The sequence below is a fragment of the Benincasa hispida genome, chromosome 11, assembly GCF_027475165.1.
Source record: "Benincasa hispida cultivar pf3 chromosome 11, pf3_genome.v1.1, whole genome shotgun sequence".
Taxonomy (NCBI): Eukaryota; Viridiplantae; Streptophyta; class Magnoliopsida; order Cucurbitales; family Cucurbitaceae; genus Benincasa; species Benincasa hispida.
The window spans coordinates 68,103,504-68,129,871 of record NC_143488.1 but is presented as its reverse complement, the minus strand read 5'-3'; the positions used below and the strand labels follow the sequence as shown (position 1 = coordinate 68,129,871).

At 38.5% G+C, this 26,368-nt stretch overlaps 1 protein-coding gene across 1 annotated transcript; it reads left to right on the top strand.

Annotated features, from left to right (window-relative positions):
• The first annotated feature begins 23,545 nt into the window (after positions 1-23,545).
• Positions 23,546-26,101, top strand: LOC150032830 (uncharacterized). Its single transcript, XM_090307040.1, has 2 exons — positions 23,546-23,589; positions 25,438-26,101. The coding sequence occupies exons 1-2, from the start codon at positions 23,546-23,548 to the stop codon at positions 26,099-26,101; spliced, it is 708 nt and encodes a 235-aa protein (XP_090163166.1).
• The last annotated feature ends 267 nt before the right edge of the window (positions 26,102-26,368 follow it).

Sequence of the window (26,368 nt, the reverse complement as noted above, 5' to 3'; positions counted from 1 at the left end):
GGTAGAGAGCCTGGTAGCAATTCCTTACTGACCGAGGCTTTTACACTGTCAATCTCTATTCGATTCCAAAGATATTTCTACTTCCGCAGGCATCGGCCCTCCCTCAGTTCTCGGAGCTTCCGGCGCTCTCCCAAGCTTACCCGAACGATCTGTCAGCACCACCTTAAAACGAAAGGAAAACTATGAACAAAGACGTGCAAACTGAAGTATGAAATTTCGAACTCCTGAACCCCTTTTCTGAAGGTCGCCCTTGGTATTTATAGAACATCTAGGGTGAACGACGGCTTCTCTCTCATGATTGCACTAATGGGACGACTTTAATTCTTCTGATTGAGTGCCGAATATTTGTCACCGAAAAGCTGAATGTACTTGTTATCGTTAATCGGCTGTCAACTTAATTCGGATTCGACTGTCATCAGCTTTCTATCCCATCGCGATTAATTAGCCTTTTACCCAGATGCGCCCACCATGTTGCGCTGACCATGTTGTTACAATCCTTCTCGGGCGAATATTTGTGAACATGATCACCGCAAAGCCTTGCGGTAATGCTGCACTCGACCAATGATTTCCTATGATCGCAATTTTCGCCTTGCGTCATTGCATATTCTGTACAAAAATACACAAATCAACTGTTCTAATGCGATGAACGCATGCGACCGCAATATTATGAAATTGATGCTTAATGGACACAATTTACCATGTTTTATCAATGCAAGCCAACATTGTTTAAGAACTTAGCACTATGATAACGTGCATTTCTACCCGTTATCACATCCCCAAATTTAAACAATGCTTGTCCTCAAGCATAAGCTAAAGATTTCCTTTAGCAAGTCAACCACATTGTTCTTTTCCTAGATTTCTCAAGGATACTTCGTTCAAATCCTATGTGCCAAAGTTTCCTTAAGTCTTATTCAAGTCTCTTCTTAAAATATTTCTAAGACCTAAGGATTGCAAGCTTAACCTTCAAAAGGACTTTACAATTTCCGGAACATCGCATGATTTATTTCAAAAAAAAATAAAAATTTCACTGGGGTGTTAAATGATTTTATCCTTGCATATTTCTTGTCATTGTTATTTTTTTTTTTCTAATCTTGCGCTGATCCAAGTGCCTTGCCTTCGTTTTGGCTTGCCCCCACATGTGTCATGTGGACATCCAACTACAAGTAAGTGCCTTTCACAACTTAACTCTTATCAACATAGGTTTCCCATTGCGTTGACAGTGGAGTTGTTATTCTCAAAATTTTTCCTCCTTTTTTTTTTTCAAAATAGCAAGGTCGAAAATAAATACCTCACCCCTAAATTTAAAAAGCGGCAATATTCTCATTGCCAAAAGATTGAAATAAGTCATGCGATGTTCTTAGAAAGTTTCGTAAAGAGAGTTTGAAAGAAAGCTAGCAAACCCCTAACTTCTAGAAATATTTTATGAGGTGACTATCTTGGAGTTAATATGACTCTAATATATACGAACAAAATAGAAGCACGTTGTTCATCATTGAAATCATACTTGGCAAAGAAACAACATGCGGTAACTTTCTAAATTGATCCATGTCAAATGATTGCGGTAATCAAAGAGGATGCAGTGATAAAAATTTCAAAACTAACATGCGATGTGATAGCACAAAATTTGAAATAAAGATAAGGAAGAATACACCCCCAAATTTGTGTTGTCGCCCGCATTTCGTATTGACGCATCCATCTTTGCAGTGATCTCTCTTCTTTGGATTGCGATGATGGAGTGAGATAAGTTGCTTCCTTGTGTAACATCTCCGCAATCCAGCGCCTCGATCGTTGCAAGAAAAATAGAGAGAGGGTCAAATTATTTTAAACAAAATAAAATTCGTTATCGCAATCTCCTCCTTTTTTTTTTTTTGAGAAGTAAGAACGATGCTGGTAATAAAAAGGTAATTGCGATAATAAATAACGAGATGATAAAAGTTCATGAACTATTTGATGCAGAAAAAGGATATTAAAAAGGATTGTGTCCCTGATGAGGTTGAATTATATAATAACTCAGGGATCGCTTATTCCAGGCTGGGTTGTTCATGTCCATGGTGGCTTTTCTCTCTTTTCTTTGTCCTCTAGGATCTTTACTGCCTTAATCCGGAGTTTTTCCCCATGAATGTTCATTACAATTTCCCCTTTGCACACATCAATTTGAGCGTGACCGATCGAAAGGAATGGTCGTCCCAATATGATGGGCGCATCTTCATCCGCTTTATAATCCAAAATGAGGAAATCTACCGGTAGTATGAATTTATCGATTGAGATTTCGGCATTTTTCAACTCTCTTTCAGGGTGTATTCGAGATCTGTTTGCGAGCAGGAGAGTTTCCTTTGTGGGCGTAAGTGTGCCGGCATTCAATTGTTTGAAGATTGATAGTGGCATTATGTTTATACTTGCCTCAAGATCGCATAGTGCTTAGCCACTATAGGTCCTTTCGATAGAGCATGGTATCGTGAAGATTCCTGGGTCGCCCATTTTTGGTGGGATCATAGCATTTTGCGCTGCAGCCACTATTGCGATCTTTTCTTCCTCATTTTGTTCCTCTTTCAATCTTTGCGGAGTTACTGGCGGTTGAACTTCTTCTGTCTCAAGATCTAGAGGCTTAAGGGTGTATGCAACTTCAGGGTCTATTTTCTCGGGCTTCTCCAAACTATAGGTCAACGGGTCCTCGATTGTCATCGCATTTAAGTTGGTCGCAATGGGCTTCTCCCCTACTTCCGCAGTCATGTTGTCACTTAGCAAGGAGACTGTTAAGCATTATTCCTTCCCGTTACCCCCAGCATTGCGAGGGAGCTCAGTTGAGCTCGGCAACGCTCCTTACGGTCTATTTTTCAGCTTGCCTGCAATTTGTCCCATTTGAATTTCGAGATTTCTAATGGATGTAGCTTGATTCTAAAGCACTGATTTGTTTTTCTCAATGTATTGCTTCAACAAGCTCTCTAAGGACGAAGATTGTGGATTTTGTGAGCTGCTAGCTTGGCTATGTGCTGGATCGTTGTTTTGCGGGAAAACCCCGGGTGGCCCTCCTTTTTGTGCCACAAGTTGAAAGCTTTGTTGTTGATTTTTCCACGCAAAATTTGGGTGGTTTCACCACCCGAGGTTATATGTATCGAAATAGGGATTATTTCTCATGAAGCATACCAACTGCGGGTTTATTGGGCATTCTTCCATCAGGTGAGCATCTCCATAAATGACACAACTTGCAGTCGTTTGAGTAATTGCGCTGACCTGCCCTTTCTTTGCTCCCGTATTAGTAATTGTGATGCCTTGTATCAAACTCATCATCGCAGTCATTTGATTTTCCAGGGATGCGATGGCCCCGTTGTTTACATCATTATCTTTTATTCTTAATCTCTGATCGCTTTCCCGCCAATCTTCGTGATTTTTAGAAATGCGATCAAGTATACTCTTTGCTTCATCATATTTTTTGTCAAGCAGACCATCAGCGGCTGCCGCATTGGCAGCGGTTTGCGAAGAGGGATTCAGTCCTTGGTAGAAAATCTCCATTTGTGGGCAGTCTGGTAAGCCATTATGTGGACAATTTCTTACCAGCCGTTTGAACCTCGCCCAGGCATCGCTGAGCGTTTCGTCATCTTCTTGTTCAAAATTTGTTATTAATTTCCGTCTCCTAGCATTATCGGTTGGTGGGAAATACTTCTTCATAAATTTGTCCACCACCTGTTCCCACGAAGTTATCTCCCCCGGTTTGAGAGAATATGCCCATTTTCGAGCTTGATTGCATAAGGAAAATGGGAACAGAGTGAGTCGAACTTCCTCGATTGAGATATTCAGGAACACAAAAGTGTTGTAGATTTCTATAAAGCTCCAGAGGTGGGCATGCGGGTCTTCACCATGCCTTCCTCAAAACTGCCCATCAGCCTGAATCATCTGCAGCATTACCGGCTTCATTTCAAACCTCGATCCATCTAACGCCGACCTCATAATTCTTGGAGATAAATCATAGAGGTTAGGCGACGTATAGTCCCGGATGGGTCTATTGTGGTCATTCGCTAGAAGGATGGGGTTGGCCATTATATTATTCGCGTTAGTGGCCCTCGCATCCGGTTGTTCCACCATTCTTGGTGTTCTCTCTTGTTGTTGTTGGCATTCTCTTAATCTTCTTCTGAATGTCCTCTCAATCTCCGGGTCGTAATTTGCCAGAGATTGAGAGCCTGTAAAGAAATCAGAAAAATTACCGTTAGCACACTATTTTGCCGAAGTCCCCGGCAACGGCGCCAAAAACTTGATGCTTAATTTTATGAAGTGAATTATGGATGATATGCGATGATGAAATTGCATTGTGCACTCAAGTTTCCTCAGCACAATCCAAGTGTAAATTCCACTGAGTTTCCTGGTAAGTCCAGGGTCGAACTCAGGGACTTGTGAAAATAGATTGCGATGGTAATTTTTATGAAAACTTTGCTGTAACCGGTAACTCAATTAATTGTTGATTTGTTGTTGATTGCGTTAATGAAAAATAAACAAATGCGGAGGATTTGAGAAAAGTTAGTTGTGTGATAGATACACTGAGTATGCGGATGAACGGGTTGAGAAGATCTTTAGCTAATGTTACTGGGGAATGCGTCAGACTATGCGATCATGCTACAACCATGCACAGCAAGTCATTTTCCAATGCAAATGCGATGCTCCTAAGTCTAGGACACATGTGTTGAATGAAAAGTGTCCATAGAGCTTATCCCTAAGTCTCTACTCTTTTCCTATGCGATGATGCAAAATGCATAAAGGCAAGGTGACCGCATACAATCATATCCTATCTCTAGGATGCATGCGATGCGTTGATAACAAATAGTGCTTATTTCTAAGCTCCTTTCTCTTAATTATACGTTATAATCTGACTCTCCCAAGCCTAAATTCTAACCTGACCTTCCCAAGCCTAGATCCTGTCCTTAGACTACCCCCGAGTATCTCTAATGAATGAATGAAGCATACATAATACAAGATAATCGCATAGAATGAAGATTCCCTAGTTGTGCTAGCTAAATGCTTCCCAACCCATTCGACAGATTTAGCTACTCATGCGTAAATAACAGAGAGTGAATAGATGTAGAGAAGGAAATTCCATTTTTATAAATGAGTTTGAGTACAACATAACAATGGAAGATAAAGGTAGAGAGTCTGGTAGCAATTCCTTGCTGACCGAGGCTTTTACACTGTCAATCTCTATTCAGTTCCAAAGATATTCCTACTTCTGCAGGCGTCGGCCCTCCCTCTATTCTGGGAGCTTCCGACGCTCCCCCAAGCTTACCCAAACGATCTGTCAGCACCACCTTAAAACGAAAGGAAAACTATGAACAAAGACGTGCAAACTGAAGTATGAAATTTCGAACTCCTGAACCCCTTTTCTGAAGGTCGCCCTTGGTATTTATAGAACATCCAGGGTGAACGGTGGCTTCTCTCTCATGATTGCACGAATAGGACGACTTTAATTCTTCTGACTGATGTGCCGAATATTTGTCACCGAAAAGCTAAATGTACTTGTTATCGTTAATCGGTTGTCAACTTAATTTGGATTCGAATGTCATCAACTTTCTGTCCCATCGCGATTAATTAGCCTTTTACCCAGATGTGCCCACCATGTTGTGCTGACCACGTTGTTGCAATCCTTCTAGGGCGAATATTTGCGAACACAATCACCGCAAAGCCTTGCGGTAATGCTGCGCTCGACCAATGATTTCCTATGATCGCAATTTCTGCCTTGTGTCATCGCATATTCTGCACAAAACTACACAAATCAACTGTTCTAATACGGTGAACGCATGCGACCGCAATATTATTAAATTGATGCTTATTGGACGCAATTTACCATGTTTTATCAACGCAAGCCAACATTATTTAAGAACTTAGCACTATGATAACGTGCATTTCTACCCGTTATCAGTTATGTGGTGAAGTCATCCCCGCCATTTTATCTATTTTCCCATGCATCTATTACGCGTTAAGCATTGTCGTGTCTCTACCTCTCATAGTCATACTTCCACTGCTTAATCTGTTAGTTAGGAATAGGAGTAGCGCATAGCCCATAACCTTCAATATTCTTTTATTCTTCGCTGCAAACACTTTACTTCATAACATTTAGCTGGAATTCCCTGAGTTCGACCTCGGATCACCTGAGAAACTTGCAATCTCGTTATACTTGGCGAGAGAGCAAGAAAACTTGTGGCAGAAATGCATAGTCATCAAACGAATATTGCATATCCCTTTGTCCAACACATGAACAGCAACGAATAGAGAACGAACAATGAACGCATATTTATTTACTCCATTTTCCACCCATCAGTATGTCTTAAAACTCACAGTATGTAATGTTAAACATATTTTATTTTCAATAAAGATATTATTGACATTTATTCAATAAAATTGTTGTTGAATAGGTAAATTATACTTGCATAGACTAAATCCAATAAACTAAAATCCATGGCTATTACATGAATACTTGAACTTTATGTGGAGACATAAAGATTGAACAAGTTTGAGTAAATAGCCACAATGGTCTATAGGATATGAATAAGATTGGGTACCTTATTTTGGTAACACTATCAGACGTGACCTAGTTTGTAGATAATACATGATGTGATCATGAATCGTTCATGTGGAGATATGCGAGTGGGGGCGTCCTATATAATGAGTTTGTGTAAGACCAGGAACAAGAAATAAGTCACTCATATTTATAACATCGTTTACTTTTAAGACTGACTTTTTCAAAGCAATGACCTAGGTAACTCAACCTGAATCCTGAGCTAACTATGAACTCCTGTTAATTTGGAATTATCCTTAGATTTGCAAGGTGAGGGTTATCTCTGTTGGGGTTGATGCCTTAAATCTCGTAGGGTCCCATAGTTTGTAATTATAATGTACAAATATTTTATTTATTGCTCTGAATTGTTCTTTTATGTGTCTGAATTTTTGTTATCTGTAGTTATAGATAAATATCATCTTTTGGTTGCTTGGATAAAATTGACGAAGAACTGTGATAGCTAGGTTAGGAAAATTTTGCTCACACCGGTCCCTGAGGACGATACCCTATTTAGGATTTATTACTTCGATTGTGTGCGCTTGTGCATACCGTCAAGTTTTTGGTGTCATTGCCGGGGATCGGCACGAAAATTTTTTCCTAACTTAATATTGCTAAAGATTGAGTTGATCTTAATTTGGGCTTTTTGTTTTTGTTTTGTTTTATAGTTTTTATAACTTGAGTTTGCTGCCATGAGAGACCAAGGGGGAGTTGACCGAACCATTAAAGAATACTTCCAACTAATTGTCCCAATGACCCAAACAGGCATTTCAAAGGCCTCAATTAACCCAATAATTTTGAGTTGAAACCTGGTTTAATTCAGATGGCATGGGACCTTGTATTCAGAGGAACTCCACACGAAGTTCCACACAAGCACATCCGCTCTTTCCTGGAAATTAGTGAAACGGTAAAAATAAATGGAGTCTCTTCTGATGCTATTCACTTGAGACTGTTCCCTTTTTCTGTGCAGGACAAGGCAAGAAATTGATTGGAGTCACTTACAACGGGGAGCATAACTACGTGGGAAGAGTTGGCCCAAGCTTTTCTGAACAAATTTTTCCCTCCTGTGAAAACCAGTAGATTAAGGACAGAAATTGGGACATTCAGTAAGAAAGAGGATGAGCAACTATTTAAGGCATGGGAACGATATAAGGAGCTTCTACGGAAGTGCCCCCAACATGGGTATCCTGACTGGTTGCAAATTCAGTTGTTCTACAATGGATTGACCAGCACTATGAAATCCATCTGGGATGTCGCTACAGGTGGCTCAATTTTTACAAAGACTTCAACTGCTACTCAGGCACTATTAGAAGATATGGCTACCACAAGTTACAACTGGCCATCAGAATGGGCACATCTAGAGTGGCAAGCCTGTATGAGCTTGATGTAATAGGGGCGTTAAAGGAACAAGTGGCTGCTTTGACTAACATAATTAGTCATCTATCTGTAGGTACCCAACCATCAGATGATTTTGTAGCATGCCATGCAACCCCATCATGAGAGGTGCCAATCACTAAGTAGGCAAATTTTGTGCATCAGCACAACCAGTATCGAGGGGCACATTAGAACCCATATCAGACACACCAACCTCCTCATTATCAGTCAGGTTTGTGTAATCGTGCAAGCTTCTCTTATGCTAACACTAAGAATGTTTTGTAGGGTCATCCAAGTTTTTCAACTCCTTCACCACCTCTTGAGCAAAAGCCCTCAATGGAGGAATTGATGAGAGAGTTCATCACAAAATCCAAAAGTAGGGCGGACTACTTCGAAAGTACCATGACTAACCATGGTAAGGCTATTCAGAACCTTGAGGCCTAGTTTAACCAGATGGCGACCACAATAAATGCTATACAGTCAGGTAAATTCGTCTGCTGTGCTGAGAAAAGCAAAAAGGGGGAGTGCAATGCAATGAATTTGAAAAGTGGGGGAGTAGTAGCTGAGTCTGAAAGGGTGGATATGAGGATGCACAGAAGGCTGATGATCCTGTGACAAAAAGCACTGGAGTGAGTGCCGAGAAGGAGGAAATTGATGTGCCCATTCCATCGAATTCAGGGAGTTTTTCTAAACCTTTACCTCTTATTTGTAACAACATCCCTTATCCTCAACGTTTTCAAAAGAGAAGTTAAATAATCAATTTGCAAAATTTTTAGACATTTTTAAGAAGTTGCATATAAATATTTCTTTCGCAGATGCATTGGAACAAATGCCTAACTATGCCAAGTTTATGAAGGATGTGTTATCAAAAAAGAAGAAATTTAGAAAATTTGAGACTATGAGTTTAACAGAGGAATGCAGTGCAATTTTACAGAGGAAGCTGCCTCAAAAGATGAAGGATCTTAGGAGTTTTACAATCTTCTGTATCATTTGGAGCTTAATGGTAAGTAGAGGTCTATGTGATTTAGGGGCCTCAATTAATCTGATGCCTTTATCTTTGTACAGGAAATTGGACATAGGAGAGGTGTAGCTGACAACCATATCTTTGCAACTAGTAGATTGCTCTCTTACATACCCTTGAGGTGTAGTGAAGGATATGCTAGTCATGGTTGGTAAATTCATCTTCCCAGCAGATTTTGTAGTTCTGGATATGGAGGAAGACTCAGAGGTTCCCATCATCCTAGGCCGGCCATTCTTGGCCACAGGTAGGCCATTGATCGACGTCTACGACAGTAAGCTTACACTTCGAATAAACGACAAGAAGGTAAAATTTAATATTTTCTGTTATCTGAAGCATGTTGAGTCCGATAATACTTATTATATCATTAATGTTGTGGATAGACATATTGCTGAGTTTCATGAACTGGCCTTAACCACCAATCATTTGAGTCAGAGTTTGTTAAACTGTAAGATGGATATGATAGATGGGATAGATGAGGATATTTTGTTTTACACTGAATGCTTGAATTATCTACCTATGTGTTATGCTAAGCATGTATCTATACCTTTACGGTCTGTTAGTGAGTCTAATGTTAATACGCCACCCTTATTAGAATTGAAAGACCTACCTGCACATTTGGGGTATTCTTTTCTAGGAGAATTGTCTACATACCCCATAATTATTTCATCTGAGTTAAATCAAATCGAAGAGGAGAAATTGTTAAGAGTCTTATCGATTAGCTTTGGGGTGGTCAATTAGTGACTTGAAAGGAATAAGTCCCTCAATTGTGATGCATAATATTTTAATGGAAGATTAATTTAGTCCCTCGATTGAACCCCAAAGGAGGTCAAATCCTCCAATGAAAGAAGTTGTAAGGGCTGAGGTGCTTAAATTGTTAAATGCAGGAATTATATATGCAATATCTGATAGCCCTTGGGTGAGTCGGGTCCAAGTGGTACCCAAGAAGGGCAGAATGACGGTGATAAAAAATGAGAATAATGAAAGTATTCCCACCAAGACAGTTACAAGTTGGAGGGTGTGCATCGATTGTAAGAAGCTGAACAAGGCCACCAGAAAAGACCATTTCCATTGCCTTTTATTGATTAGATGTTAGATAGGCTAGCCAGATATCCTTTCTATTTTTATTTTTTTTTATGGTTTCTTAGGTTACAATCAGATCGTTATTGCTCCTGAAGATTAGGAGAAGACGACGTTCACGTGTCCATATGGGACATTTGCATTCAGGAGGATGCCATTCGACTTATATAATGCACTAACCACTTTCTAGAGATGCATGATCGCCATTTTTCATGGGTTGATTGAGGAGATCATAGGGGTTTTTATGGATGATTTTTCTATGTTTGGGTCCTTATTTGATTCTTGTTTAGCTAAATTTTCTCGTGTTTTACATAGATGCCAGGAAACCAATCTTATCTTGAATTGGAGAAATGTCATTTCATGGTCAAGAAAGATATTGTTCTAGGGCACAAGATTTCTAAAAGAGGATTAGAGGTTGATCAGGCTAAAGTTTCAGCTATAGACCAGTTACCCCCTCTAGTGAATGTCAAGGGAGTTAGAAGTTTCTTAGGGCATGCAGGGTTTTATAGGCGTTTTATAAAAGATTTTTCAAAAATTGCAAAACACTTGTGCAACCTATTAGAAAAAGACTCAAAGTTTGTTTTCGATGAGGCTTGTCTGAGTGCTTTTAATTATTTGAAAGAAAATTTGACTTCTACACCTATTATTGTCTCACCTGATTGAAGTCAGTCATTTGAAATAATATGTGATGCCAGTGATTTTGCTATAGAGGCCGTTTTAGGCCAATGTAAAGAAAAGTTATTTAGGGCAATTTATTATGCAAGTAGGACTCTTGATTCTGCCCAAGTAAACTATAATACTAATGAGAAAGAACTACTTGTTGTATTTTCTTTTGATAAGTTTAGGCCCTATCTACTTAGCTCTAAAATAATTGTTCACATAGATCATGTTGCTCTAAAATACTTGTTTGAAAAGAAAAATGCAAAGCCTAGACTAATTAGATGGATTTTATTGTTGCACGAAATTGACTTCACGATTAAAGATCGAAAGGGTTGTGAGAATGTGGTAACCGATCACCTGTCCAGGATTGAGCATGAAAGTTACCGGCAATTGACTCAGATAGTTGAAGAATTTCCTGATGAGCACCTATAAAAGGTATAAGGGAGTGTTCCTTGGTTTGCTGATTATGTGAACTACTTGGCAGGGGGAGTGATGCTCCTGACTTGAATTATGAACAGAAGAAAAGGTTCCTACACCAGGTTAAGTTTTTCCTATGGGATAACCCCTTTCTATTTAAGATCTGTTTTGATGATGTCATTAGGCAATGTGTGCCATTGGAAGAGTATGCTAAAATATTATTTGAATGTCATTCATCTCCATATGGTGGACACTTTGGGCTCGCACGAACTGCAACAAAGGTATTATAATCTAGTTTTTATTGGCTTACATTGTTTGGAGATTGTTATACGTATGTGAGAACTTGTGATAGGTGCCAGCATACTAGAAATGTTTCGAGAAAAAGTGAATTTTCCCTTACCCCAATTTTAGAAGTAGAATTATTTGATGTATGGGGTATTTATTTTTTATGCGTGTAATTATGATGCGTTATGGATTGAGCAAGTTTTCCTAACAAGGCCCAAGTATAAACCTTCCTAGGTTTCCTGGTAAGTCCAGGGTTAAACACAGGGACTACTAAGCAAATATGTAACAAACACTTTGATTCTTTTGCGGTGATAAAAACAAATGAAGTGGATAGTGTTTTGATTGAGATTTTTCCTATGTGATAGAGTTGAAGCAGAGTTTATGGAAGCATAGAGTTACAATAAGTATGCGATGAAGGGGTTGAGAAGGGGTTTAGCTAACGTTTCCTAAGATTGTGAACAAATTATGCGACCATGCTACACACAAATAACAGCACGCCATTTCTCAATGCAGAATGCCATAATTCCTATTTCTAGGATGCATGCGATGTATATGCGAAACAGTCGATAGGACTTATTTCTAAGCCTCTACTCTTTCCTATGCGATGATGAATGATGCACACATAAGACAAGGTGACCGTATACAATCATTCCTATTTCTAGGGTGCATGCGATGTGTAAATAGCAATAGAACTTATGTCTAAGTTTCTATTTCTTGCTTATGCGATTCTAATCTGACTCTCTCAAGCCTAGATTCTAATCTGACTCTCTCAAGTCTAGATTCTAATCTGACTCTCTCAAGTCTAGATTCTATCCTTACACTACTCTCTCAAGTATGTCCAAAGGGTGAATGATGCATACATAAGACAAGATGATCGCATAAAATGTAAATCTTAAGTCATGCTAGCTAAGTACTTCTCAACCTATTCAGAAATTTAGCTATTCATGCATGGTATGGAGAGATTAAACACAAATTGAAATGAGATTTCCATTTTCTGTAAATAAAGTACTGAATACAAAATAACAAATGGATGTGAGAGATAACAAGCCCAGTAAGTAATGTCTTGCTTCCCGTGGCATTTTACACTGCTCTTTTATCACTTCAACTCTGTTCTCAATGTGGATTCTTGCTCTCGCAAGTGTTGGCCCTCTCTCCTTTATATTGCTTTTCGGTAGTCTCTCGATCTTTCTGGGAATGATCTCTCGGCTTTTTTGTTTCCTTGCTCTCTCCATCCTCTATGTATAAGTGTGCGCGAGAATGGACTAACTGACTAACTTTCTAACTCCTTTTTCATTGGTGGTCTTTAGTATTTATAGATTTCAAGGTGAAGCAGCTTTTCTTGCTAATGATTGCAATGATGGGCGGCATTAATTCCCCTACTCTGAAGCATCGTTTAATGGTCACTGAAAGTTAAGTGTACTTGTTACAGTGTGGCTTTTAACGGCTTGTCAACTAAATTTAGAATCGACCGTTATCAGCTTTCCATCCCATCATGATTTATTATGTTGTCGTCTTGATGCGAGATCTTTATGCGGTCACCTTTTTTAGAAACTTCTCACGATCGTATAACTTGCAATCACAATCTTCAAGTGCGCTGACGTATTGTGCTTTTGGATCGTAAATCTTTATGTTTTCGCCTTGACGCATTATGTCGTCCGACAGCAACACACGCTGCCTATCTATGGCAGCCACCAGTTGACGCGCCGTCGGCCGCCATTACCCCGATCTTTGCTAGAATTTTGAGAAAACCTTGGGTAAGACTTATTTTTCCTTATAATTTGGGAGGCGAAGTTCACCCCTTTGATTTTGGGTTAAACTAGTAACCTCTCTTTGGTTTGAAACTTAGATTCAAGGTTTGGAAGTTTTGAGGCATTGACCACCAAGCTAGATACCATTTTGTTTTGCATAAAATTTGGTGAAGATCGATTGGCTAATTAAATCGAGTATTGGAATTTGTCTTGGACCAAGCCACAACTTTAGGTTGATTCAAGTGTGCTAAAGAAGTTCTAATGAGATTTTGTTTTGCGTTTTTTTACCAAGTTGAGGTAAGTAATTTTACTACTGGAACTGCCCTAGTGTCCGACAATGATAATTATGATTTATTGAGGATTATTAGTTAGCATGATATTTATGTCTGCCTTCATTGACTGAGGTTTGAAATGACTAGAGTTAGGAATTGACAAATATGATTTACTGAGGATATATTGATAGTTTGATGTTTATGTATGCCTTGCTAATATGAGAATTTAAAAGGCTAGTTGCACATAGAGATGTTTGAATACTAGTATGATTGGAGTATATTATTTTTATTAGAGATCCTGCTGAATCTGGGGAGGATGAGATGCCTACATATGTTGTAAAGCTATGATGAAGAAATTTATATGTATATTGTCGAATCATGATGATGAGATGTATATGTATGTTATAGAACCATGTTCAGATTGTGATGTCGAGATTGTGATAATGATTTTACTGATTAGTTAGAATGCCCACCAGTTTGTGTTTCCTTCGGGATTCACCAGATATTGTGTTTCCTTCGGGATTCACCAGTTTGTGTTTCCTTCGGGATTCACCAAATATTGTGTTTCCTTCGGGATTCACCAATTTGTGTTTCCTTCAGGATTCACCAGTACGAGAATAAAACTGTGGTGCTACAAGGAACTTTATCACAAGGCACGTGTTCTTAGTTACGAAATTAAAGTTTATTTATAAGATAAAAAAGAGGTGAAGAAGAGACTATAAATTTTATTAAGGATTGCTAAATATTAAAGTCAAAATGTTCCAAGAAAAAAAAATTGAAAGGATTAATAGGTCATGATCACTTTCATGGTATCGAAGTTAGTGGAGCGAGTAATGTATGGTGTTTTTGTTCTTTATGTAACGTGCCTAAAAGGAAGAAGAATTACTAGATGGAGTATAAAGCGATAGTATGAGGAACTCCTTACAAGACCTAGGTAAGATGAATTGGTCAAGGAATGCCAAGATGATTGAATTTATAGTTGCCTTTAGATGGGAGAAAACGAGTTATTGGATTGAAAATTCTTAAGGTGCTTGGATTTAAACTATGTGTTTGTTGCAATGAAAAGGTTCAAGTTTAATTAACCATACCAAGAGGAAGGATAAACGTTTTAAAGTTTAAAAGCAATGTGATCTTGTGGGGATACTCTACTATGGTTCCAAGTTTGGAATATAATTTTAGATTTATGGAAAAGGATATAAAAGGTCATATGTCTTGGTTTAGGGATTATGTTTCACTCTGGAAGTGAAAAGTGCACCTTCAAGCTGTTGGGTTAAGCAAGGATAAATATGAAGAAAAATAAAAGTATTTAAGGAAAGGTTTTATTTATTTGGTAAGATAAATTGAAATTAATGTGTTCAAGACTCCCAAATAGTTAAGTATGGTTTGGATTTTAAAACATGATATGGGTGGATATAAGGCGTTGGTTTTAGTGTAAAACAGGCATTGGTTTTAGTGTAAAGAAGGAATCTCTTATTACTATTTGGAAATTTGGACTGCAGTAGGCATTATTCGAAAATATATATAAAAATATATAGCTTGCTTAGGTTGTTGGATTGTAGACTGTGAAAAGGGATTCAAATAGTCACATGTTTTGGTACAGATATATTTCACTAGGAAAGTGAAATAGAGCATCTTGGATTTATTGGACTTGGAAAAGATAAGGGAAGATGAAAGGATTTAAGAAATATTTTGTTGTTTTGAGAAGGTAAGGGGAATTGATGTTTTGAGATTAAGAACAAATATTTGGTTTGGTGTCCAAGATAGGAAATATGTGTTTATGAACCTTTAGAGTTGGTATGATCAATCGCATTACTATTTGAAACTATGGATCTTAGTATTTTTTGGTTGAATGGATATCCTGCCTAAACTATTGATCATGGAACTCAATTTTAGCATGAGAGTTTGATTAAGCTAGACTATCACGCGTTGGAAGAGTGCTTAGCAATCTTCTTCAAATTATAGTGGAATCAGAGGAAATACCGTTTTATGAAAGGATGTTTAGTAGCAATAGCATCTAGAAACTATGGAAATGGAAGGGGTAGGGCCTCGTTAAAAAGGGGGAAGACCTTGAAAGGTATCAGCAAGGTCTAGAGGTTTTGATTGTGGACATGTATATCTAGAACAAGGAATTAATGAAGCCATCGATTTTATTTGAAGATGAAAGTAATCTAGCTGCAAGTAAGAAACAAGCTATATGAGTATTAAGGTTGAGTAAATTTGATCTCCCAGAATGACCCCTAGCACTAGAGATGAACTTGAGTTGAGAGCAACTTCTATCCTTAAGGCTCCTCATAGAAGCACTCTAGCAGAGTTGGAATAGTCTAAGTCACTTATACAAGAACCATTTAGCAAAGTGTTTCATATGTGCTTTAATGTTTTTCCTAAGAGCACACCAGCTTTGTTTATTAGGAAAGAAAGATGATTCACGCGACTTTGTATCAACTATTATGAATTGAATATGATAGCGTATCTCAGTGCAGGGGATTGTCAGGGCAATTAGGTGTCAAATCCAAATTTTGAATTCTGGACTTGAGAAGCCACGAGAGATATATTTTCTGTTGCATGGACAGTGAGGTGACCCACTCTATGGAGTGTGAACACTCTTAATATAGATGTATGCAATCATGAAGGTCTTTATCTTAGAAACTGACATCAAGTAATGGTTACAACTATTATGAGGTTATGGTGATGTATTTTTATGGGGACTTCACGAGCCTCATTTAAGTGAGATTTTCAGACTCGCGCATAGGAGGGTCTAAATGGTCTTATGTATTTATTTTAAGATTAAAGAGTAACATGATATTATCTCAGATAAGTTATACAATTCATGGTAGGAGGTGAAGACTTTTTGAAACGTGGAGTTAGTGCTAATTAAAAGTTCTTTGGTAGAATTATCGGTCTGAAGAAGCAATTTGGAAACATGAAGATGAGATAAGAACTAAGTATCACGAGCCTTTAAGGACTTGAACGTTTGAGGGTGAAAGTTTCTTAAGAAGGGAAGAATGTAACATCCCGAATTTTAGGAAAATTTAAGTTAATTATCTAAAATTATTTAGTTTAAATTTCCCTTTCATTTGGAAAATTGGGGTTAAATTGAAATAATTGAAAAACTTTTATTGGTTAAATTGAATTTAATTGATTAGATATTTGAACTAATTATCTTGAAAATATTGAATTTTGCTTCCCTTTGATTTTGGAGGGCCAACTTTAAAAATAACAATAATAATAAAAATTAAAAGAGATAATTAATTCCATGTGATTTTGAATTGATTTAAATATTTGGAAGGTTTAATTTGTATCAAATTGATGGATCTTATGCCTTTTAATTTTGGTTTTTGAAGCCTAAATTAAGATAATTTGAAAAGTTAATTGATTTCTAAATTTAATAGAATCTTTGGAGATTTTGGAGATATTGTGATAAAATATTTTATTTATCTTTTCAAAATTTGGAAAAAATAAAATAATTGAGATTTTTTCGAAATTAAATGAGAGTGAAAAGAGGTCAAAAATTGGGGAGAAAGCAATTCAGTTTTTCAGCGGTAGCTTCTATAAAATTGTTGATTGTCAGAGTTTAAACCGTTGGATCCTGCTCAAATTTGGTCAGTCTGTTCGCGGCATATAGAGTTTCATTTTGAACGGTTGGATCGTTATTTGAAGCTTTGATTTTTTCGTAATCGCTACTGAATAAAATCTGTAAACTAGAAATTCCCCTTTTCTCCCACTCTCGCAAACCCTCCTCATACAAGACCCTCACTACCAGCCGCTAGCCTAAACAATTTATGCCGTCCGACAGCAACACATTGATGCACCGTCGACCTCTATTGCCTCGATCTTTGCCGGAATTTTGAGGAAAACCCCGGTAAAACTTATTTTTCCTTATAATTTGGGAGGTGAAGTACACCCCTTTGATTTTGGGTTAAACTAGTAACCTCTCTTTAGTTTGAAACTTAGATTCAATGATTGGAAGTTTTCAGGCATTGACCATCAAGCTAGATACTATTTTGTTTTGCATAAAATTTGGTGAAGATAGATTGGCTAATTAAATCGAGTATTGAAATTTGTCTTGGACTAAGCCACAACTTTAGGTTGATTCAAGTGTGCTAAAGAAGTTCTAAGGAGATTTTGTTTTGCTTTTTTTTATCAAGTTGAGGTAAGCAATCTTACTGCTGGAACTACCCTAGTGCTTGACAATGATAATTATGATTTATTGAGGATTATTAGTTAGCATGATATTTATGTCTGCCTTCATTGATTGAGGTTTGAAATGACTAGAGTTAGGAATTGACAAATATGATTTACTGAGGATATATTGATGGTTTGATGTTTATGTATGCCTTCCTAATATGAGAGTTTAAAAGGCTAGTTGCGCATAGAGATGTTTGAATACTAGTATGACTGGAGTATATTATTTTTATTGGAGATCCTGCTGAATCTGAGAAGGATGAGATGCATACATATGTTATAAAGCTATGATGAAGAAATTTATATGTATATTGTAGAATCATGATGATGAGGTGTATATGTATGTTATAGAACCATGTTGAGATTGTGATGTCGAGATTGTGATAGTGATTTTACTGATTAGTTAGAATGCCCAGCAGTTTGTGTTTCCTTTGGAATTCACCAGTCTGTGTTTCCTTCGGGATTCACCAGTTTGTATTTCCTTCAGGATTCACCAGATATTGTGTTTCCTTCGGGATTCACCAGTTTAAGTTTCCTTCGGGATTCACCAGATATTGTGTTTCCTTCGGGATTCACTAGTTTTTGTTTCATTCGAGAGTCACCAGTTTGTGTTTCCTTCGGGATTCACCAGATATGGTGTTTCCTTTAGGATTCACCAGTTTGTGTTTCCTTCGGGATTCACCAGTTTGTGTTTCCTTCAAGATTCACTAATTTGTGTTTCCTTTGGGATTCATCAGATTGTGTTTCCTTCGGGATTCACCAGAGGTAGTTGGCATATTTAGCTACAGTAGGATAGAACTTAGTTTTTCATGTATGTATGTGTCTCACGAGGACTAGGACAGTTTATATGTTCCACCAGAGGTAGGCATCTAGATAGATGCCTAACCTGACCTCAGTAGCGAGGTTACTTACTGAGTATTTTATACTCATTCTTTCTCATGTTGTTGTTTTAGGTAAGAGCAGATATGTACCGGCGATGGACAAGTGGAATTCGTGATCGAGCTACTAGGACTAGTTTTATGTTTCCGCTCATGAGATTTAGATTTCTTTTCATGTTTTTCTTAACTTTCAGTTTTAATGTTTGAAACTTACTATTAAGAATCGTTTTCAGACTTATTTATTATCATTTATGATTTATGGGTACCCTATTGTTATTTTTAATATTTGAATTTAATGAATTTTTGCACTTACCTTATTTGTTTAGCATTTATTTCACCATAAAAGAGTGTCGTTTTAAGTTCTATGCATGCATGTATTTAGTAACGATCTAACTTAAGTCCTAGGGGGTTGAGTCGTTACAGATACGATTGACAAAGTGGGTTCCTTCATCACTTAGTATGGCATGTGGGGTGCCAAAACGAGTGAAGATGTTTCTCTGCAAGAATTTGGAGACTGTTGCCGCAACTTGGAGACATAATCAACGGCCAACAGAATGTATATATGACCATTTGATGGTGGATATGGTCCCATGAAGTCTATGCCCCAAACATCGAAAAGTTCCAATTCCAATATAATTTTCATCGGCATCGCATTTTTCTGTGAAATGTTTCCAGTGCGTTGACACTTATTGCATTTCATAGAATAGTCTTGCGCATCCTTAAACAAAGTTGGCAATAATACCTGCTTTGTAAAACTTTTACTATTGTGCACTGTCCCCCGAAATGTCCGCCATAGGATGAGTCATGACATTAAAAAAATATGCGCTGAAAAGCCATCTCTGGCACACAAAGTCTCAAGATCTGGTCTGGTCCACTTCTGTAAAGATTTGGCTCGTCCCAGTAGTAGGATTTATATTCATGAATGAGCCGCTTCTTTTGGTGGGATGTGTAATTTTCCAGAAATTGTTTGCGGACCAAGAAATTGACAATATCTGCATACCAGGGTAGTTCTTCAATTTTAAGCAACTGTTCGTTCGGGAAGGATGCGTTCACCTCTGACTAAATGTGATCCACTTCAGGATTCTCTAATCTTGATAAATGGTTAGCGACCTGGTTCTCGGTTCCCTTGCGATCGATTATTTCCATATTAAATTCTTGGAGTAGGAGAACCCATCGGATTAGCCTTGGCTTTGCATCTTTTTTAGTCATTAAATATCTTATTGTGAGTGGTCGAAGTGAATTATAACTTTGGATCCCAATAAGTAAGATCTGAATTTTTCAATCACAAATATTACGCTAGAAGTTCCTTCTATGTGGTGGTGTAGTTTGCCTGGGCGGAGTTCAATGTTATACTCGCATATGCGATGGGATGTAGCATTGTCTTTTCCTTCTGTGCTAACACTGCCCCCATCGCATAATCTCTGGCATCACACATCAACTCGAATGGCTTTGTCCAGTCGGGTGTGATCAAAATAGGCGCTGTAATCAATGGGTCCTTCAGTGCCTTGAATGCTTTGAGGCATTGTGAATCAAAGTCAAAAGTTCTGTCAGCTTCTAGCAACGCATTCAACGGTTGAGCTCTTTTAGAGAAGTCCTTCACAAATCGTCTGTAGAACCCTGCATGTCCTAAGAAACTCCTTAAAGCCTTCACATCTGTTGGGGGTGGAAGTTTTTCAATGGCCTCAATTTTTGCTTTATTCATCTCTAGCCCCTCCTTCGAATCCTTGTGCCCAAGCACAATTCTTCTTTAACCATGAAATGGCATTTCTCCCAATTCAATACCAGATTGGTCTATTTGCATCTTTTTAGTATCCTCTCCAAGTTTTTCAGACAAACTTCATACGTTCGCCCATAAACTGAGAAATCGTCCATAAAGATTTCCACTGAGTCCTCGAGATACTCGGAGAAGATTTCCATCATGCACCTCTGAAACGTGCTCGACGCATTGCATAATCCAAATGGCATGCAGCGAAAAGCGAACGTTCCATATGGACAAGTGAATGTTGTTTTTTTTTTTGTCTTCTGGTGCAATCATTATCTGGTCATAGCCCACATACCCATCAAGAAAAATAGAAGTAGTCATTCTCTGCTAGTCGGTCTAACATTTGACCAATAAAAAGTAAAGGGAAATGATCTTTCTTCGTCGCCGCTTTGAGCTTCTGGTAGTCCATACAAATCCACCAACCAGTGACAGTCCTCATTGGGATTAACTCGTTGTTTGCGTTCGAGACTACTGTCATTCTACCCTTTTTGGGAACGCATTGCACGGGGCTAACCCATATGCTATCAGCAATAGGGTATATGATGTCAGCGTCTAACCATTTAATGATCTCTTTTTTAACAACCTCTTTCATCACAGGGTTTAGTCTGCATTGAGGTTCTATCGAGCCTTTCTGGTTTTCTTCGAGCTGAATTCTATGCATACAGTACGTCAAGCTAATTCCTCTGATATCCGCTAGCATTCATTCGATTTCTTTAATATACTTCTTCAGAATGTTGAGCAGCGCATTTTCTTTTTCTTCCGGTAACTCAGAGGATATTATTACTGGCAGGGTTTCATTCTGGCCAAGGAAAACATACTTCAAATGATTTAGTAGAGTTTTCAGCTCCAGTGTAGGTGGTTGCTCTAAGGAAGGTTTCTATGTTTTTCTCTCTTTATTCAAATTCAACTTTTCTCCATTGTTCACTGTCTCTATTATTACATGGCAGGTTTCTAAGGACGTTGTCGCATCCTCTCTTTCTTCATCTTCTTCTTTGGACTCCAGCTCTTCATCGCAACTGTGTTCATCGTCAGAATCTGATAAGCCTTCATCCTTCGGAAACTTCATCGCCTTGATGATGTTAAACTTGAGCTTATTTCCACTGATGCTCATCGTGATCTCTCCTTTGTGCACATCAATTTGAGCACGACCAGTAGACAAGAATGGTCGTCCCAATATGATTGGCACATCTTTGTCTGCTTCATAATCTAGAATGATGAAAATCTGCCGATAGAATGAATTTATCGATTGTGACCAAGACATCCTTAAACTTTCCTTCTGGGTGTACTAGGGACCTATTTGCAAGCTGGAGAATCACTATCGTGGGCGTCAGCTGTCCTACATTCAATTGTTTGAAGATTGAAAGGGGCATTAAATTTATGTTTGCCCTAAGATCGCATAATGCCTGACTGATATAGATCCCTCCTATTGAGCAGGGTATCATAAAGTTTTCTGGGTCGCGAATCTTCGCTGGGATTATAGCATTTAATTCTTGTGTTAATGCCACCGTAGAAAATTTTCCTGTGCTTCTCTTTTTTGACATCATATCCTTAAAAAACTTGACATATTTCGGCATCTACTCTATCACTTATGTAAATGGAATGTTGATGTGTAGTTGTTTTAATATTTCCAGGAAGCGATGATACTGACCTTCGTTGTTTTGCTTCTTTTTCAATCTTTATGGGAATGGCGGTAGCTGCACTTTCACTGTTTCATGTCTGGAGGCTTAGAGGTGGTCGCAACATCAGGTTCCATAATTGCGGGCTCTTCTGACTCATTTTGCATCAACGGTTTCTTTGATTCCATCGCATTTGGATCGGTCCTGCTAGGCTCCTTCCTAACTTTCGCTGTCGTCTTTCCACTTCGCAGGGTGACTACTTGGCAGTGTTCTTTCCATGTGTTCCTCAAGTTGCGTGGGAGCTCAGTTGAGCTTGGCAGGGTCCCTTACGGTCTATTTTTCATCTCTCCCGTAATCTGTCCAATTTGGATTTCTAGATTGCAGATGGAAGTCACCTGGTTCTGGAGGACTGTCTCATTCTTTTCAATGTACTGTTTTAACAGGTTCTCCAGAGAGAATGATGGTGGTGCTTGAGAGCTACTGGCTTGTTGTTGCTATTGACTGTTAGTTCGTTGGAAAAATCCTTGTGGTCCTTCTTTTTGCGCCATAGGTTGATAGCCTTGTTATTGGTTATTTTTCCAAGAAAACTTAGGGTGGTTTCTCCACCCAGGGTTATATGTGTTTGAAAAAGGGTTGTTCTTGACAAAGTAGATTGACGGCGGGTTTCATGGACACTCTTCAACTGAATGCGATTCTCCACATGTAGCACAGCTCGTGCTTGTCTATTTTATTGCGTTGACTTGCCCTCTCTACGTTCCAGGATTGTTGATTGCGATGCTCTGTAATAAATTTATCATTGCATTCATTTGATTTTACAGAGATGTGATGGCACCATTATTTGCGTTACCTTCTCTGGGTTTTAATCGTTGATCGCTTTCTTGCCAATCTTCATGGTTTTTCGATATGCAATCAAGAATGTTCTTTGCCTCATTGTAAGTCTTATCTAGCAGACTGCCTGCTGCTGCCACATTAGCAGCTGTCTGCGATGTAGGATTTAGTCCATTATAGAAAATCTCCATTTGGAGTCAGTCTAGCAATCCATTGTGCGGGCAGTCGCGCACTAATCTCTTGAACCTTACCCATGCGTCACTGAGTGATTCGTCTTCTTCTTGTTCAAAGTTTTTGATTAACTTCCTTCTTCTGGCATTCTCTGTAGGAGGGAAACACTTCTTCATAAACTTCTCCACAACCTGTTCCCATGAAGTTATCTCTCCTGGTTCGAGGGAATATGCCCATTTTCTTACTTTATCGCATAACGAAAATGGGAATAGCGTGAGTCGAACTTCTTCAGCGGAGATATTAGGGAACAAAAATGTGTTACAAATTTCAATGAAGCTTCGGAGATGGGCGTGCGGATCTTCACCACACCATCCACCAAACTGTCCTACTGTCTGTATCATCTGTAACATTACCGGCTTCATCTTAAACCTTGATCTGTCCAATGCTGGCCTCATGATTCTTGGGGAGAAATCATACAAGTTTGGTGACGCATATTCCCGAATGGGTCTATTACGATCATTCGCCAGTAGGATAGGATTCGTCATTATGTTGTTTGCATTTGCGGCTCTTTCTTCCTCCGCCATTCTGGGAGTTCTTCCTTCTTATCGGCGTCTATTTTTCTGTCTTCTTTGAAATGTTCTTTCAATCTCTGGGTCGTAATTGGGCTCAAGAGCGTGTCCTTCGCTCATGCGACGCTTGCTTCTTTCTTTACCGAAGGAATGGCACTGCACAGAGGTCGAAAGCTGCAAAGAAAATCAAAGAGGTTTTCTGTTAGCACAATATATATCGTAGCCCCAGGCAACAGTGCCAAAAACTTGATGCATGTAATTATGATGCGTTATGGTGTGAGCAAGTTTTCCTAACGAGGCCCAAGTATAAACCTTCCTAGGTCTCCAGGTAAGTCCAGGGTCGAACACATGGATTACTAAGTAGATATGCGACAAAACACTTTGATTCTTTTGCGGTGGTAAAAATAAATGAAGTGGATAGTGTTTTAATTGAGATTTTTACTATGCGACGAGTTGAATACAGAGTTGATGAAAGCGTAGAGTTACAATAAGTATGTGATGAAGGGGTTGAAAAGGGGTTTAGCTAACATTTCCTAAGATTGTGCACAAATTATGCGACCATGCTACACACAAATAATAGCACGTCATTTCTCAATGAAGAATGTCATAATTCTTATTTCTTGGGCGCATGCGATGTATATGCGAAACAGTCGATAGGACTTATTTCTAAGCCTCTACTCTTGCCTATGCGATTATGAATTATGCACACATAAGACAAGGTGACCGCATACAATCATTCCTATTTCTAGAGTGCATGCGATGTGTAAATAGTAATAGAACTTATGTCTAAGTTTCTATTTCTTGCTTATGCGATTCTAATCCGACTCTCTCAAGCCTATATTCTAATCTGACTCTCTCAAGTCTAGATTCTATCCTTAGAATACTCTTTCAAGTATGTCCAAATGGTGAGTGATGCTTACATAAGACAAGATGAACGCATAAAATGTAAATTTTAAGTCATGCTAGCTAAGTACTTCTCAACCCATTCAGAAATTTAGCTACTCATGCGAGGTATGAAGAGATTGAACACAAATTGAAATGAGATTTCCATTTTCTGTAAATAAAGTACTAAATAAAAATAACAAATGGATATGAGAGATAACAAGCTCGGTAAGTTATGCCTGCTTCCCGTGGCCTTTTACACTGCTCTTTTATCACTTCAACTCTGTTCTCAATGTGGATTCTTGCTCTCGCAAGTGTTGGCCCTCTCTCTTTTGTATTGCTTTCCGGCAGTCTCTCGATCTGTCCGGGAATGATCTCTCGGCTTCCTCGTCTCCTTGCTCTCTCCGTCCTCTCTGTATAAGTGTGCGCGAGAATGGACTAACTAACTAACTCTCTAACTCCTTTTTCACTAGTAGCCTTCGATATTTATAGATTTCAAGGTGAAGCCGCCTTTCTTGCTAATGATTGCAATGATGGGCGGTATTAATTCCCCTCTCTGATGCGTCGTTTAATGGTCACCGAAAGTTGAGTGTACTTGCTACAGTGTGGCTTTTAATGGCTTGTCAACTAAATTCGAAATCGACCGTTATCAGCTTTTCGTCCCATCATGATTTATTATGCTGTCACCTTAATGTGAGATCTTTATGCGGCCGCCTCTTTTTAGAAACTTCTCACGATCGCATAACTTGCGATCGCAATCTTCAAGTGTGCTGACACATTGTGCCTTTGGATCGCAATTTCATATGTGTCATCGCATTGTACCTGCACAAAATAGGTAAATTAACTACTTTTATGCGATGAACGTTTGCGATCGTAATTCCTTTCAGTTTAGCACTTTCATACATGATATTGCCTATTTTATCATCACATTCTCTCATTGTTTTACTTATTTGAGCTGTAATAACTTGTATTTCTACCAGTTATCAATTTTATGGGTCCTTTCTCACCTTCTGAGGGTACTCTTATATTCTGCTTGCGGTAGATTATGTTTCAAAGTGGGTAGAAGCGGTTGCTACTAGGACAAATGATGCTCGTAAGGTCCTTAAATTCTTGCATAAAAATATTTTCACACAGTTTGGCACCCCGTGAGCACTGATTAGTGATGAGCGATCTCACTTTTGTAATAAATTTCTTGACAGGATGCTTTCTAAATATGAGGTTAAGCATAAGGTATCTTTAGCTTATCACCCACAGACTAACGGGTTAGCTGAAGTATCTAACAGGGAGATTAAGCAAATTCTAGAAAAGACAGTTCAAGCCAACAGGAAGGATTGGGCATTAAAGCTTGATGATGCTTTGTGGGTGTATAGAATGGCTTTTAAAACTCTGATTGGTACATCCCCGTACAAGTTAGTGTTTGGAAAGGCGTGCCATCTGCCTGTTGAGTTAGAGCATCGAGATTATTGGGCTATTAAGAAGCTGAATTTTGATCTTCAAACAGCTGGGAAGCACAGATTATTGCAACTTAATGTGATGGAGGAGTTCCGAAACCAAGCATATGAGAATTCTAAGATTTATAAGGAACACACGACGAAATGGCATGATAGTCGGATTGTACCTAGAGTTTTTCTACCTGGTCAACGGGTTTTGCTGTTTAACTCTCGTCTTCGATTGTTTCCAGGAAAACTTAAGTCTCGATGGTCTGGAGCATTCGTAATCAAGGATGTTACTCTTTATGGTGTAGTGGAGCTACATGGTAAGGATGGAGCAACGTTCAAAGTCAATGCCCAAAGGTTGAAACACTACTGTGGAGATGAGGAGTGACGTATGGAGGACTTACACTTTACAGAGTGATCAATTGGTCCTGGTCTAGCAAAAGACGTCAAACTAAGCGCTTCTTGGGAGGCAACCCAAGTGTTCTTGTTTTGATTCAGCTTAATTTTATTTGTTATTTGATTTTTTTTTTTTTTTTAAAGATATAGATCCATCTCATGATTATTTTGTTTTGATCCTCAGGTTGGAAAGGATGCTTAAGTGTTTTCAAGCATCAGTTCGCCATCTAGATTCGTGAATCCCTGCTCATTACCCAGG

Coding starts and splice junctions, on each gene's coding strand:
- LOC150032830 (XM_090307040.1), top strand. CDS start 23,546: ATGGCACTGCACAGAGGTCGAAAGCTGCAAAGAAAATCAAAGAG. Junction 23,590..25,437: donor CTGCAAAGAAAATCAAAGAG/GTTTTCTGTTAG, acceptor AGCACTGATTAG/TGATGAGCGATCTCACTTTT.